Below are 17,655 nucleotides of genomic sequence, written 5' to 3'. Positions count from 1 at the left end.
AGGCGGATTGAGATAGATAGAGAGAGAGACATTGGCAACCAACTCCACTCTGACTTGTTTAACTGGGCGTCACCATCTCTGCGTCACTTCCTAATGCTCTCCCTGTTCCTCCCAATGATTTGTAAAGAGTGGGTTGGTTATTGACAACACTCATCACTCCTGCTCTCTCCCCTTTGCTGATTCAGAAGGCAGCTTAAAGTAAAATATGTATCTGTTACTGACTCTGACCACCCTGTTTCACCGTAAGGCATTTTATTGAAACAATAATTATACTTAACATTTCTTTCGTTTTATTTTTCTTTGATTTTCTCTCTCTCTCCTCTTTCTCCCCACTGGACTGAATGTCCCTGTTTATTGATCTCCTCCTCTCCCTGTCTCTTTCCCAGATGTGAACTCACAGACTATCCGCCAGACTCCCGCCGCTCTCTACAAATTTCCTGGGGAGCAGGTGAAGCTGAAATGCACCGTGCAGGGCAGAAGTAACCCTGACATGTACTGGTACAGACAATACCCGGGAAAGGAGCTGCAGTTTATGTTTTACTCCACGGGTGCCAATCTCGTATCTCCAGAAGAGGTGGATGGTTTTACCGCCGAGAGACCAAGTAACTCCGAGTTCAACCTGGAGTCCTCCAACCTGCGGGAGAATCACTCGGCCGTGTACTTCTGTGCCTGGAGTCTTCACAGTGACTCAGAGAGATGGAGAAGTTCAACAAAAACCCCAAAGGCAGCAGGAAACACCTGTGGAGGATAAAGGTGCTCGGTGCTGCCGCTTGTTTGTTGTGCAGGGCGATTGTTTTTGTGACGATAAGAAGACAAGTGAGAATAAAAGTGAGATAATAAATGTACAGGCACTGACGAAGAGACAATGAACGGACTCCATCTGTGTGGTAAAACTTTCGATCTCTCTCTGAATGATTAGCAAGGATAACACCATATCTGAGGTTGTAACAATCAGGAAAGATTAACAATAAAACGACTTGAGTTTTTCTGCACTGACACTGAGTTTTCTTCCTCTATAGGGTTAACAGAGGGCGCTCCAGGACCATTAATACACAATGGACGAGAAAACATTTAATCGGAAAACAGAAAGAGGCAGAGATCATGCAGCCCTCGAGCTTCATACACAGTGACAGGAGAAGGACATTCATCACCTGAGAGAGGGATACACACACACACAGCGAGAGAGACAAAGAGAGGGAGACAGAATGTGTGAGAGAGGGTGAGAACAAGATTGAGAGGAAAACTGACAGAGACAAAGGGACTGAGAGAGAGAGAGAGAGACTGAGAGTGTGAGAGAGGGTGAGAACGAGATTGTGAGGAAAACTGACAGAGACAGAGAGACTGAGAGAGAAAGATTGAGAGAGAGAGTGAGACAAAGAGAGTGAGACAGAGAGACGGAGACAGAGCGATTGAGACTGAGAGGAGGAGAGAGAGGAGAGGGAGGACAGAGAGGGGTCCAAGAAAGAACCAGAGAGAAAACAAAAAAAAACACAGAGGAAGAGACTGAAACAGATTGGGAAACAGACACACACATACACACATGCACTCAAACACACAAAGAAAGAGACAGGGACAGAAAGACAGAGAGCAGTAAATCAGAGGGGGACAGTGATCTAAAGACAGAGCGAGTGAAAAACACACGCACACACATTTGCACTGCTATGTATCCGTGTCCATTCATCTTCCAGCTCATTGAATAAGAATATCCCGTGATCTCAGGATAGTAACTGTCAGGAAAGAATAACAATAAAAGGACTGGGGCTGTTATAGACTGACTCTGTGTATGTTTTCACCACAGGGACAGCTGAGGACGCTCTAGGACTATGTGATGCACAATGGCTTTGAGAAGGGGTTCATAGGATAACTCAAACAGTGGGAGATCATACAGTCCTCCAGGTTGATATACATGACCAGGAGAAGGACAATCACCTCCTCAGAGAGAGAGAGAAAGAAAGAGAGAGAGACTGAGAGAGAAATTGGGACATTGACAACTCGATTCTCATTTGTTGATGTGGGAAATGAACGTCACCATCTCTGCATCACTTCCTAATGCTCTCCCTGTTCCTCCCAATGATTTGTAAAGAGTGGGTTGGTTATTGACAACACTCATCACTCCTGCTCTCTCCCCTTTGCTGATTCAGAAGGCAGCTTAAAGTAAAAGATGTATCTGTTACTGGCTCTGATCACCCTGTTTCACCGTAAGGAATTTTATTGAAACAATAATTCTACTTAACATTTCTTTAGGTTTTGTTTTTACTTCTTTCTCTCTCCCACTTTACTGAAGTTCCCTGTTTATTGATCTCCTCCTCTCCCTGTCTCTTTCCCAGATGTGAACTCACAGACTATCCACCAACTCCCGCCGTTGTCTCCAAATTTCCTGGGGAGCAGATGAAGCTGAAATGCACCGTGGATGGCACCAGTAACCCTTACATGTACTGGTACAGACAATACCCGGGGAAGGAGCCGCAGCTGATGATTTACTCCCTAACTGTACAAAGGGTGAACTCAGAGGGGACACTGGATGGTTTCACCGCCGAGAGACCGACTGACTCCGAGTTCAAACTGGAGTCCTCCGGCCTGTAGGAGAATCACTCGGCCGTGTATTTCTGTGCCTTGAGTCTTCACAGTAACTCAGAAAGGTGGAGCAGTTCAACAAAAACCCCAAAGGCAGCAGGAAACACCTGTGGGGGGGTAAAACCGTTCGGTGCCTCGACCTCCTGTTCCCTTATGCAGAGTGAAAGTATTACAATAAAAAGGGTTGAGCGATGATTGTAGTGACACACTAGACTTACAGGTACTGCGATTAATAAAGGTGTCACGAGATCTCAGAATGTAATTATCAGGAATCAATGACAATAATCTGGGTTTTTATGCACTGACACAGTGTTTACCTTCTCCACAGGATCAGCAGAGGGGGATCCAGGACCATGGAACTGACAATGGCTTTGAGAAGGATTTAGTGAGAACACTGAAAGAGCAGGAGATCATGCAGATCCAGCTTGATACACATGAACAGGACAAGGACACCATTTTGTTAGAGAGAGTAAGAGTGTGTGTGTGTGTGACAGAGAGATCTAGTGAGAGAGAGGAAAAACGACAGATAGAATTAAAGAGACTGAGACAGAGAGGGAGACAGAGATAGAGACAAAGACAGCGAGGCAGCAAGAGAGACATAATGAGAGTGAGAGAGAAAGGGACTGAGAGAGAAGGAGAGAAAGAGAGACTGAGATAAAGAGCCTGAGACAGATAGGGAGGCAGAGCTAGAGAGAGACAGAGACAGAGAAAGAACTAATGAGACAGTACGAGTGAGAGAGAGGGAGAGTCAGAGAGAAGGAGAGAGTGGGAGACAGAACCCCAGACACATGAGGTGAGAGCGAGACAGACAGAGTGAGAGCAAGAGAACGGAAGGTGAACTGAGATAGAAAGAGAGAGAGAGAGAGAGAGAGAGAGAGAGAGAGGGAGAGAGAGAGAGAGAGAGAGAGAGAGAGAGAGAGAGAGAGAGAGAGAGAAAGAGAGGAGATTGGCAACCAATTTGATTGTGATTTGTTGACCTGGGGGAATGGGCGTCTCCAACATTGTATCACTTCCTAATGCTCTTCATGTTCCTCCCCATGATTTGTAAAGAGTGTATTTGGACCCTCACAAGACTCTAGGCTCCGGCTTTCACTCCTGTGTCCATTAAGAGAACATGTTGTAGTGAAAGATGTATCAGTTACTGGGTCTGATAATCCTGTTTCATTGTAAGTGAGTGTGAAATACAAAGATTATCGTTAATAACTTTCCTCTCCTCTCCCTGTCTTCCTTTCATTCCCAGAAATTCCCTGTTTACTGATCTCCTCCTCTCTCCATCTCTCTCCCAGATGTGAACTCACAGACTATCCACCAGATTCCCGCCACTGTCTCCAGATTTCCCGTGAAAGGAGTGGGACTGATGTGCACTGTGAAGTCGCATCTCCATGTACTGGTAGCATCTCCATGTACTGGTACAGACAATACCCGGGGAAGGAGCCGCTGTTGATGTTTTACTCCAGTACTGCTAACTATGTGGATCCAGAGGGGACGGTGGACGGTTTTACCGCAGAGAAACTGAATAAGTACGAGTTCAAACTGGAGTCCTCCAGCCTGCGGGAGAATCACTCGGCCGTGTATTTCTGTGCCTGGAGTCTTCACAGTGAGAGATGGAGCAGTTCAACAAAAGCGCCAAAGGCAGCAGGAAACACCTGTTTCAGATAAAACCAGGCGGTGCTGCGTCCTGTTTGGTGTTTTTGGCATTGGAAAAGTGTTTTTCACAAGAAGACAGGGCGGATTTAAACAGAAGGTGAGAGGTTAGATACAGAAGCACAGGGGAAGTGTGAAATGGACTTTCCAGGAATGATATCAGAACAAAGATAGTTTGAACATCTTTGCTCCAGAGAGGAGAAGACTGAAGGGTGAAAATTCAGAGTTCTTAGAAAGATTATGAAAGGGTTTAATGTGTGAAGTGAAGATCAGATAGGTAGGTAGATAGGTCGATAGATAGCTGGTAGGCAGACAGACACTGTTGTGTTTTATTCACTGACAGTGTTGTCTTTCTCCAAAGGGACAGCAGAGGGCGGTGTCGGACCGTGAAAAGGATCAGATTATTGATGATGTTTCAACAGGGACTTTGAAACTTCTCTATGAACCTCTCCTGATAATTAAAGAACTACATCCCGGTTACAGTCTGGTGAACTGAACACAAGGAACCGCAGATGCTGGATGGTTTAGGTTCTGGGTGCTCTGTCACTATATTGGTGCTCATTGCGTTTCTGGTTTACAAATAAATAAGGATGGAAATACTAATCAGGTCAGACAGCCTCTGTGGAGGAGGAAAAATTAACATATCAGGTCCTAGATCATTCAGCAGAACTGGAAGGATTTAGAGGTCTATCAACTTTTAAGCAGCACAAAGCCAGGGAGAGGGAGAATGGGAGGAATGCAGGGGAGATTTAATAACAAAACTGAGGCTGGTGCAAGACAAAGGGGATGTTAATGGGTCAAGTAAAGAACAAGAGATGGGTCTAGAGGAGGTGGAAATGGCAGAAACACAATTATTACCAACAAACCTCTGTCCAAATAAACTGGAGCAGTGGTTATGATCAGAAATTGTTAAACTCACTGTTGAGTTCAGAAAGCTGTAAAATGTCCAATTGAAAGATTAGGTGCTGTTCTTCGAGTTTCTGTTGAGCTTCATTGGAGCTGAGTAGGAGGTCGAGGACAGAGAGGTCAGGGTGGGAGTGGGAATGAGAATTAAAAGTGTCCACTAACCGGGACCTCAGGGTCACACTTGCAGCCTGAATGCAGGGTGTTCCACAATGCTGTCACCCTGTCGCTGTAATTGGTCTCTGCAGCTAGTCCCACTCCTCCTGCCCTTTCAACGTAACACTGCACATTTTCCCTTCAGATAATTATCAAATTTCCTTTTGAAAGCCACGATTGAATCTGCGTCCCCCGCACTCTCACGTAGTGCATTCCAGATCCTCACCACTCACTGCGTCAAAACGTTTCCTCAGTTCACCTTTGGATCTTTTGCCAATTACCTTCAATAAGTGCCCTCTATTTCTCAATACATCAGCCCATGAAACACAGAGGCAGAGAGGGTGAATCAGGGAGTCATAGAGAGGAAAAACTCAACGTAAATGAACGGGACAGAGGGAGACAGAGAGAGAAAAATACACACACACACACACAGATATAGAGAGAAAGAGATTGAAAGAGTGGGAGACATAAAGCTCGATACATGCAGAGAGAGAGAGAGTGAGGAACAAAGAGTAAGAAAGAGAGAGGAAGGCGGATTGAGATGGAGAGAGAGACATTGACAACCTACTCCACTCTGACATGTTTACCTGGGCGTCACCATCTGTGCATCACTTCCTAATGCTCTTCCTATTCCTCCCAATGATTTGTAAAGAGTGGGTTGGCTATGGACAACACTCATCACTCCATCTCTCTCCCCATTGCTGATTCAGAGGGCAGCTTAAAGTAAAAGATGTATCTGTTACTGACTCTGATCACCCTGTTTCACCGTAAGGCATTTTATTGAAACAATAATTCTCCTTAACATTTCTTTCGTTTTATTTTTCTTTGATTTTCTCTCTCTCTCCTCTTTCTCCCCACTGGACTGAATATCGCTATTTATTGATCTCCTCCTCTCCTTGTCTCTTTCCTAGATGTGAACTCACAGACTATCCACCAGACTCCCGCCGCTGTCTCCAAATTTTCTGGTGAGCAGGTGAAGCTGAAATGCACCGTGCAGGGCACAAGTAACCCTGACATGTTTTGGTACAGACAATACCCGGGGAAGAAGCCGCAGCTCATGTTTTACTCCCGAAGTGTACAAAGCGTGAACTCAGAGGGGACGGTGGAGGGTTTCACCGCCGAGAGACCGAGTAACTCCGAGTTCCACCTCGAGTCCTCCAGCCTGCGGGAGAATCACTCGGCAGTGTATTTCTGTGCCTGGAGTCTTCACAGTGACTCAGAGAGATGGAGCAGTTCAACAAAAAGCCCAAAGGCAGCAGGAAACACCTGTTTCAGATAAAACCAGGCGGTGCTGCGTCCTGTTGGGTGATTTCATCATTGGGAACATGTTCTTCACAAGAAGACAGTGCAGATTTAAAGAGAAAGTGAGAGGTTAGATTTCGAAGCACCGGGGAATTGCGAATTCGACTTTACAGGAACACACAGTTTAAAGCGAACATGATAGTTTGAATATCGGGTTATCTTTGCTCCAGAAAAGAGAAGACTGAAGGGTAAACCTTCAGCGGTCTCAGAGAGCTTCTTAAAGATTTTAATATGTGAAGTGAAGTTCAGAAACAACAGCGAGAGAGACAGAGATTGATAGAGCAATCGAGAGAGAGAGATACAGAGAGAGATAAAGAGAGAGACAAAGATATATATATATATCGAGAGAGAGAGAGAGAGATAGATAAATAGATAGATAGATAGATAGATAGATAGATAGATAGATAGATAGATAGATAGATAGATAGATAGATAGATAGATAGATAGATAGATAGAGAGAGAGAGATAGAGAGAGAGAGAGAGAGAAATAGATTGATGGATAAATAGATACATAGATAGATAGAGAGGCATTGAGAGATAGATAGAGAGAGAGAGATAAAGAGAGAGAAAGAGAGACGGATAGAGAGAGAGAGAGAAATAAATAGAAATGGATAGATAGATAGATAGAGAGAGAGAGACATAGAGAGATTGATAGATAGAGAGATAGATAGAGAGAGAGGGAGAAAGAGAGACACGGATAGAGAGAGGGAGAGAGAGAGACAGAGACAGAGAGAGAGAGAGATAAAGAGAGGTAGAGAGAGAGATAGAGAGAGGGAGAAAGATAGAGAGAGATGGATGGATTGATGAATGGATATTGAAGGTGTGGTTTTATGTCACTGTGTTTTCTTTCTCCAAAGGGACAGTAGAGTGCGCTGTTGGACCATTATAAACATCAGAGTCTGGAAGACACTTCAACAGTGACCTGGGAACACAAGGAGTTCATTCATCACCTCGAAAACATTCCGACCTTCACTGAGATCATGAAATAAAGACAAGAAATCCTGGAACCACTCAGCGGGTCTGGCAGCATCTGTGAAAAGAGAAGCAGAGTTAACGTTTCGGGTCAGTGACCCTTCTTTCGGGTCAGTAATCCTTTATTTCACTGAGATCATGACTGATCGATAACTTCCCATCGCTCTCTCTCTCCAACCCTCTCTCTCCCTCTCTCCATGCCTCTCTTTCTCCATCCCCCTCTCTCCCTCTCTCTCTATCCCTCTCGCTCCCACTCTCCATCCTCTCTCTTCCTGTCTCCATCCCTCTCTCTCCCTCTCTCTCTCCATCCTTCTCTCACCCTCTCTCCATCCCTCTCTCTCCATCCCTCTCTCTCCATCCCTCTCTCTCCTGCACTCTCCATCCCTCTCTTTGCTCCACTCCATCCCTCTCTCTTCCTATCTCCATTCCTCTCTCTCCCTCTCTCCCCATCCATCTCTGCCTCTCTCTCCATCACTCTCTCTCCCTCTCTCTCCAACCCTCTCTTTCACTCTCGCTACCAAGCTGGTGTAAAATGAGAGAATGCCAATTAACATCACTGTCTTTTACAGGGCAGTGACTGTCTCTCTATCTCGCTCGTTATTTTTCTACCTACATGACTTTCCCTCGATCTCCCTATATCTCTACCTCTCTCTATAGCTGTCTGTCAACCTGACTGACTCTCTATCTATCTATCTCTCTACCTGATTATCTAGCTCTCTGTCTCTGTATGTATCAAACTCTATCTTTAGGTGATTACAGTTTGTATGAACTGATTAAACATGTTGCAGTAATGTAACAAATGACCGTCTTTTCATAGATTTTCTATATATTGACCAGTAGAAGATGTGGTTTGTCATCAATTATCTATCAAAATCCTCTATGATCTTCAATATCTGTATCACATCTACCATTAACCTTCGCTGCTCTAAGGAGAGAAACCCCCAGCTTCTCCAGTCTCTCCACAGTAACTGAAGTCCCTCATCCCTGATACCAGTCTGGTTAATCTCTTTCTAACCTTCACTACACAGAGGCGAACAACTCCCCAATTCACAGGAACTAACTCAGCTCAGAACCATTAACCATCTGAGCGCTGTTTCACACTGTTCAAAGTGAGACCCCTCTCCAGATATCTTCATCTCTGGGACACCTGCCTCCTGACAGCGAGTTCATAAGCTGCTGAAACCTGTTTAGCCACTTTCATCTCAGACTCCAGTCACATTTGATGTGTTTTTCAAAGAAATTAGCAGTTCAGACCAGTGAACAATTTAACCCTTTAACTCCCATTCACCACGGAGGTTCGGCAGCAGAGCAGTTATGTTACTGGACTCGTAATCCAGAGGCATGGAATAATGATCTCCAGACTTGAGTTCAATTCCCACTGGGGCAGAAATGCAATTTAAATTCAATTAATTAAATAAATAAAAATCTATCAGAGACACTATGAGTAATCCTGAACATGGAGTGTCGTAAAAACCCAACGTCTTCATTGATTATCTTCAGGGAAGGAAATCTGCCATTCTTACCCGGTCTGGCCTATATCTGATTGCAGACCCACAGCAATGTGGTTGACTACTAACTGCCCTCTGATATGGCCTAGCAGGTATTCCCGAAGATGGTTCACTACCACCTTCTCAGAGGCAATAAAGGATGGGCACACTCTCTGGGTATAGAGGGTTGTTTCCCTGAATTCTACTCTATCAAAGCGCTTTCTGACATGTGAACATCTCCATTCAATCTCCCCCTATCCTCCTGTGTTGTATCATTCTACAACATTGCTAACCAATGTAATGGGGTGGAGCAGAGTGTCGCAGTAAGTGACTGCCAATCACAATGACAACCGGATGCTGGGTATTTATTTGGATACAATATAGAAGCCGCCTGCAAGTGTGTTGTTGAAAACTCCACACGTTCACACATCGAGTTATTATCGAATGAAGAAATCATGTTGCATGAAGTTCTCAGTCTAATCTTGATGGCTGCACTCTTCCCACGTAAGTCAAAGTCAGAAACTGTGTCGAATAATGTATTGTAAAGTCAGCGGTGATTCTGTTCCATAACACTGCTGTGTCAGAGTCTCACTCCAGAACACTTGAGCTCAAAGTCAAAACTAACACCCCAGGTGTCAGGGCTGAGGGAGTGCTGGACTATCGCAGAGGCAGTACTGCGGGTGTGCTGCACTGTCGCAGAGGCAGTACTGAGGGAGTGCTGCACTGTCGCAGAGGCAGTACTGAGGGAGTGCAGCACTGTCACAGAGGCAGTACTGAGGGAGTGCTGCACTGTTGCAGAGGCAGTACTGAGGGAGTGCCGCACTGTCGCAGAGGCAGTACTGAGGGAGTAACTACATTGGTTGCAAGGCCCTTTCTGATGCCCTGAGGTCCTGAACGGCGATATATTAATGTAAGCCCTCTCTTTCTTGTAATGCAGCCCCTGCTCCAATCCATTATTGACTGAAATAATAATCTAATCGATGTTCCGTCCCACAGGAATACTCTCCTCCTATGTGGAACAGACACCCTCTATCCTATCGCTTTCCGCAGGAGAGTCGACAACACTCAGATGCACGCTGAAGAATACTGCCTATCTTACAATGTACTGGTACAGACAACAACCAGACAGGCCACTGGAAGCTCTGTTCTATTCTGCTGGAACAGGGTCTGTTACCAATTACGCGTCCGAGTCATTTAAGGCAGACAGAGCCAGCAATGCACTGTTTACTTTGGCACTGAGAGACGCCGCTCCATCTCACACCGTTGTCTATTTCTGCGCTTGTAGTATCGCACAGTGTTTGAGAAAGCGGATCCGCAGCTGCAAAAACCTGCAGCGGATGAACGGGAGTTCAGTGCTCATCTTCAACTGGCAGGGGGCAGCAGTAGATTGACGCTTATTGTTCATATCTATCTGTCCACCTGATTGTTTATCTCTCTGTCTCTCTATCTATCTATCTCTTTACCTGGTTATCTATCTCTCTGTCTCTCTATCTATCTAACTCTATCTTTAGGTAATTACAGTTTGTATGAACTAATTAAACATACTGCAGTAATGTAATGAATGACCATCTTTTCATAGATTTTCTATATCTTGACCAGTAGAAGATGTGGTTAGTCATCAATTATCTATCAAAATCCTCTATGATCTTCAATATCTGTATCACATCTACCATTAACCTTCTCTGCTCTAAGGGCAGAAACCCCCAGCTTCTCCAGTCTCTCCACAGTAACTGAAGTCCCTCATCCCTGATACCAGTCTGGTTAATCTCCCTCTAAACTTCACTACACAGAGGCGAACAACCCCCTCATGCACAGGAACTAACTCAGCGCAGAACCATTAACCATCTGAGCGCTGTTTCACACTGTTCAAAGTGAGACCCCTCTCCAGATACCTTCATCTCTGGGACACCTGCCTCCTGACAGCGAGTTCAGAAGCTGCTGAAAACTCTTTACCCACTTTCATCTTAGACTCGAGTCACATTTGATGTGTTCTTCAAAGAAACTAGCAGTTCAGACCAGTGAACACTTTAACCCTTTAACTCCCATTCACCACGGAGGTTCGGCAGCAGGGCAGTTATGTTACTGGGCTAGTAATCCAGAGGCCTGGACTAATGATCCCCAGACTTGAGTTCAATTCCCACCGGGGCAGAAATGCAATTTAAATTCAATTAATTAAATAAATAAAAATCTAGAATGGTAAGTATGAGTAATCCTGAACATGGAGTGTCTTAAAAACCCAACGTCTTCATTGATTACCTTCAGGGAAGGAAATCCGCCATTCCTACCAGGTCTGGCCTATATGTGACTGCAGACCCACAGCAATGTGGTTGACTGTTAACTGCCCTCTGATATGGCCCAGCAGGTATTCCCGAAGATGGTTCACCATCACCTTCTCAGGGGCAATAAGGGATGGGCACACTCTCTGGGTATAGAGGGTAGTTTCCCTGAATTCTACTCTATCAAATCCCTTTCTGAAATGTGAACACCTCTATTCAATCTCCCCCTATCCTCCTGTGTTGTATCATTCTACAACATTGCTATACAATGTAATGGGGTGGAGCAGAGTGTGCAGTAAGTGACTGCCAATCACAATGACAACCGGATGCTGGGTATTTAATTGGATACAATATAGAAACCGCCTGCAAGTGTGTTGTTGAAAACGCCACACGTTCACACATCGAGTTAGTATCGAATGAAGAAATCATGTTGCATGAAGTTCTCAGTCTAATCTTGATGGCTGCACTCTTCCCACGTAAGTCAAAGTCAGAAACTGTGTCGAATAATGTATTGTAATGTCAGCGGTGATCCTGTTCCATCACACTGCTGTGTCAGAGTCTCACTCCAGAACACTTGAGCTCAAAGTCAAAACTAATACCCCAGGTGTCAGGGCTGTGGGAGTGCTGGACTGACGCAGAGGCAGTACTGAGGGTGTGCTGCACTGTCGCAGAGGCTGTACTGAGGGAGTGCTGCACTGTCGCAGAGGCAGTACTGAGGGAGTGCTGCACTGTTGCAGAGGCAGTACTGAGGGAGTGCCGCACTTTCGCAGAGGCAGTAATGAGGGAGTAACTACATTGGTTGCAAAGCCGTTTCTGATGCCCTGAGGTCCTGAACGGCGATATATTAATGTAAGCCCTCTCTTTCTTGTAATGCAGCCCCTGCTCCAATCCATTATTGACTGAAATAATAATCTAATCGATGTTCCGTCCCACAGGAATACTCTCCTCCTATGTGGAACAGTCGCCCTCTATCCTATCGATTTCCGCAGGAGAGTCGACAACACTCAGATGCACGCTGAAGAATACTGGCTATCCTGCAATGTACTGGTACAGACAACAGCCAGACAGGGCACTGGAAGCTCTGTTCTATTCTGTTGGAACAGGGTCTGTCACCAATTACACGTCCGAGTCATTTAAGGCAGACAGAGCCAGCGATACACTGTTTACTTTGGCACTGAGAGACGCCGCTCCATCTCACACCGCTGTCTATTTCTGCGCTTGTAGTATCGCACAGTGTTTGAGAAAGCGGATCAGCAGCTGCAAAAACCTGCAGCGGATGAACGGGAGTTCAGTGCTCAACTTCAACTGGCAGGGGGCAGCAGTAGATTGAAGCTTTCTGTTCATATCTATCTGTCCACCTGATTGTTTATCTCTCTGTCTCTCTATCTATCTATCTCTCTACCTGGTTATCTATCTCTCTGTCTCTCTATCTATCTATCTCTTTACCTGGTTATCTATCTCTCTGTCTCTCTATCTATCTAACTCTATCTTTAGGTAATTACAGTTTGTATGAACTAATTAAACAGACTGCAGTAATGTAATGAATGACTATCTTTTCATAGATTTTCTATATCTTGACCAGTAGAAGATGTGGTTAGTCATCAATTATCTATCAAAATCCTCTATGATCTTCAATATCTGTATCACATCTACCATTAACCTTCTCTGCTCCAAGGGCAGAAACCCCCAGCTTCTCCAGTCTCTCCACAGTAACTGAAGTCCCTCATCCCTGATACCAGTCTGGTTAATCTCCCTCTAAACTTCACTACACAGAGGCGAACAACCCCCTCATGCACAGGAACTAACTCAGCACAGAACCATTAACCATCTGAGCGCTGTTTCACACTGTTCAAAGTGAGACCCCTCTCCAGTTCAGAAGCTGCTGAAAACTCTTTACCCACTTTCATCTTCGACTCGAGTCACATTTGATGAGTTCTTCAAAGAAACTCGCAGTTCAGACCAGTGAACAATTTAACCCTTTAACCGCCATTCAGCAAGGAGGTACGGTAGCAGAGCAGTTATGTTACTGGACTAGTAATCCAGAGGCCTGGACTAATGATCCCCAGACTTGAGTTCAATTCTCACCAGGGCAGAAATTGAATTTAAATTTAATTAAGTAAATAAATAAAATCTGTAATGGAAAGTAAGAGCAATTCTGAACATGGAGTGTCGTAAAAACCCAACGTATTCATTGATGACCTTCAGGGAAGGAAATCTGCCATTCTTACCCGGTCTGGCCTATATGTGACTGCAGACCCACAGCAATGTGGTTGACTATTAACTGCCCTCTGATATGGCCCAGCAGGTAATTCCGAAGATGGTTCACCACCACCTTCTCAGGGGCAATAAGGGATGGGCACACTCTCTGGGTATAGAGTGTTGCTTCCCTGAATTCTACTCCATCAAAGCCCTTTCTGAAATGTGAACACCTCTATTCAATCTCCCCCTATCCTCCTAAGTCGTATCATTCTGCAACATTGCTATACAAAGTAATGGGGAGGAGCAGAGTGTCGCAGTAAGTGACTGCCAATCACAATAACAACCGGATGCTGGGCATTTAATTGGATACAATATAGAAACCGCCTGCAAGTGTGTTGTTGAAAACTCCACACGTTCACACATCGAGTTGGTATCGAATGAAGAAATCATGTTGCATGAAGTTCTCTGTCTAACCTTGATGGCTGCATTCTTCCCACGTAAGTCAAAGTCAGAAACTGTGTCGAATAATGTACTGTAATGTTAGCGGTGATTCTGTCTGGAACACGCCTGTGTTAGAGTCTCACTCCAGAACACTTCAGCTCAAAATCAAGGCTGAACACCCCGGGTGTCATGACTGAGGGAGTGTTGCACTGTCACAGAGGCAGTACTGAGGTAGTGCTGCACTGTCGCACAGGCAGTACTGAGGGAGTGCTGCACTGTCGCAGAGGCAGTACTGATTGAGTAACTACATTGATTGCAAAGCCCTTTCTGAGGTCCTGAACGGCGCTATGTTAATGTAAGTCCTTTTTTCTTGCAATGCAGTCCCTCCTCTAATCCGCTATTGACTGAAATAATAATTTAATTGATGTTCCATTCCACAGGAATACTCGCCTCTTGTGTGGAACAGTCTCCCTCGATCCTATCGATTGCAGCAGGAGAGTCGACAACACTCAGATTCACGCTGACCAATACTGGCTGGACCTTAATGTACTGGTACAGTCAACAACCAGACAGGGAACTGGAATCTCTGTTCTATTCTGCTACAGAAGTGACTGTTATAAATTACAGGTCCGAGTCATTTCAGGCAGTCAGATTCAGCGATACACTGTTTACTTTGGCACTGAGAAACGCTGCTACATCTCACACCGCTGTCTATTTTTGCACTTGCAGTATCGCACAGTATTTGAGAAAGCGGATCCGCAGCTGCAAAAACCTGCAGCAGATGAACGGGATTTCAGTGCTCATCATCCACCGGCAGGTGGCAGCAGTGGTTTGAGTCTCACTGCTCATTTTCCACCAGCAGGGGGCAGCAGTAGATTGAATGTCAGTGCTCATCTTCCACCAGCAGGGGGCAGCAGTAGATTGAATGTCAGAGTTCATAACTGTCTGTCTGCCTGCCTGTCTGTCTCTCTATCTATCTATCTCTCTACCTGGTTATCTATCTCTCTGTCTCTCTATCTAGCTACCTCTCTACCTGGTTACCTATCTCTCTGTCTCTGTAACTATCTAACTATATCTTTAGGTGATTACAGTTTGTATGAACTAATTAAACATACTGCAGTAATGTAATGAATGACCATCTTTGCATAGATTTTCTATATATTGACCAGTAGATGATGTGATGTGTTATCAATTATCTATCAAAATCCTCTATGATCTTCAATAACTGTATCATATCTACCATTAACCTTCTCTGCTCCAAGGAGAGAAACCCCCAGCTTCTCCAGTCTCTCCACAGTAACTGAAGTCCCTCATCCCTGGTACCAGTCTTGTTAATCTCCCTCTAACCTTCACTAAACAGAGGTGAACAACTCCCCAATGCACAGAAACTAACTCAGCTCAGAACCCTGAACCATCTGAGCGCTGTTTCACACTGTTCAAAGGCGAAACCCCTCTCCAGATAACTTCATCTCTGGGGCACCTGCCTCCTGACAGCGAGTTCAGAAGCTGCTGAAAACTCTTTACCCACTTTCACCTCAGACTCGAGTCACATTTAATGTGTTCTTCAAAGAAACTAGCAGTTCAGACCAGTGAACAATTTAACCATTGAACTCCCATTCACCACGGAGGTTTGGCAGCAGGGCAGTTATGTGACTGGGCTAGTAATCCAGAGGCCTGGACTAATGATCCCCAGACTTGAGTTCAATTTCCACCGGGGCAGAAATGCAATTTAAATTCAATTAATTAAATAAATAAAAATTTGTCATGGAAAGTATGAGTAATCCTGAACATGGAGTGACTTAAAAACCCAACGTCTTCATTGATTACCTTCAGGGAAGGAAATCCGCCATTCCTACCCGGTCTGGCCCATATGTGACTGCAGACCCACAGCAATGTGGTTGACTATTAACTGCCCAGCAGGTATTCCCGAAGATGGTTCACCATCACCTTCTCAGAGGCAATAAGGGATGGGCACACTCTCTGGGTATAGAGGGTAGTTTCCCTGAATTCTACTCGATCAAATCCCTTTCTGAAATGTGAACACCTCTACTCAATCTCCCCCTATCCTCCTGTGTGGTATCATTCAACAACATTGCTATGCAAAGTAATGGGGTGGAGCAGAGTGTGCAGTAAGTGACTGTCAATCACAATAACAACCGGATGCTGGGTATTTAATTGAACACAGTATAGAAACAACCTGCAAGTGTGTTGTTGAAAACTCCACACGTTCACACATCGAGTTAGTATCGAATGAAGAAATCATGTTGCTTGAAGTTCTGTCTCTAATCTTGATGGCTGCACCTTTCCCACGTAAGTCAAAGTCTCAAACTGTAGAATAATGTATTGTCATGTCAGCGGTGATTCTGTTCCGTAACACTCCTGTGTCTGAGTCTCACTACAGAACATTGAGCTCAAAGTCAAGGCTAACACCCCAGGTGTCAGGACTGAGGGAGTGTTGCGCTGTCACAGAGGCAGTACTGAGGGTGTGCTGCACTGTCGCAGCGGCAGTCCTGAGGGAGTGCTGCACTGTCGCAGAGACAGTACTGAGGGAGTAACTACATTGGTTGCAAAGCCCTTTATGATGTCCTGAGGTCCTGAACGGCGCTATATTAATGTAAGCCCTTTATTTCTTGCAATGCAGCTCCTGCTCCAATCCATTATTGACAGAAATAATAATCTAATCGATGTTCCATTCCACAGGAATACTCTCCTCCTATGTGGAACAGTCGCCCTCGATCCTATCTATTGCTGCAGGAGAGTCGACAACACTCAGATGCACGCTGATTAATACTGGCTACACAAGAATGTACTGGTACAGACAACAACCAGACAGGGCACTGGAAGCTCTGTTCTTTTCTGCTGCAGAAGGGTCTGTTACCAATTACACGTCCGAGTCATTTAAGGCAGACAGAGCCAGCAATACACTGTTTACTTTGGCACTGAGAGACGCCACTCCATCTCACACCGCCGTCTATTTCTGCACTTGCAGTATCGCACAGTGTTTGAGAAAGCAGATCTGCAGCTGCAAAAACCGGCAGCGGATGAACGGGAGTTCAGTGCTCATCTTCCACCGACAGGGGGCAGCAGAGAATGAATCTCAGTGCTCATTTTCCGCCAGCAGGTGGCAGCAGTAGATTTGATCCTCCCGGATGGTTATGGGCCCAGTCATGAGCACAGACCAAGCTGTCGAATAGATCAGCAGCCCAGTGTGACCCATATATTGTTGAACCTACTTCCCTTGGGCCAGTGTTGCAGGAAATGATTGCCAGGAGTCCGACCTGACTATTTGTGAATCAACATCGGCCTGTTTTTCTTAATTCGTTCATGAGATGTGGGCCTCGCCGGCTCGGCCAGCATTTATTGCCCATTCCTAATAGCCCTTGAACTTGGATGACTTGCTAGGTCATTGCAGAGGGCTTTTAAGAGTCAACCACAATGTGTGGATCTGGAGTCACAAGTAGGCCAGACCAGGTGAAGGCGGCAGATTTCCATCCCTAATGGACATCAGTGAAGTAAATGGATTGTTGCAACAATGGTCACCATTAGACGAGCTTTTTTTTAAATTCCAGATTTATTAATGACATTGAAATTTCATGATCTGTATTGGTGGGATTCACCCCCACGTTACGAAAACACTAGCTGAGGCTGTGGATTAGGAGTCTAGTTGAATTAGCAACACACTAATACATCCTCCACAGGA

At 45.1% G+C, this 17,655-nt stretch overlaps 1 gene segment (V, D, J or C); it reads left to right on the top strand.

The window, feature by feature from the left end:
* The first annotated feature begins 170 nt into the window (after nucleotides 1-170).
* Nucleotides 171-751, top strand: LOC137359830 (T cell receptor beta variable 30-like). The segment is given in 2 exon segments: nucleotides 171-242; nucleotides 387-751. Coding segments are annotated over 2 exon segments (402 nt in total).
* Nucleotides 752-17,655: the final 16,904 nt, after the last annotated feature.

Source organism: Heterodontus francisci, unplaced genomic scaffold (genome assembly GCF_036365525.1).
Source record: "Heterodontus francisci isolate sHetFra1 unplaced genomic scaffold, sHetFra1.hap1 HAP1_SCAFFOLD_419, whole genome shotgun sequence".
Lineage (NCBI taxonomy): Eukaryota > Metazoa > Chordata > Chondrichthyes > Heterodontiformes > Heterodontidae > Heterodontus > Heterodontus francisci.
Note: the sequence above shows the minus strand (reverse complement) of the source record. Positions and strands in the feature narration are given on the sequence as shown.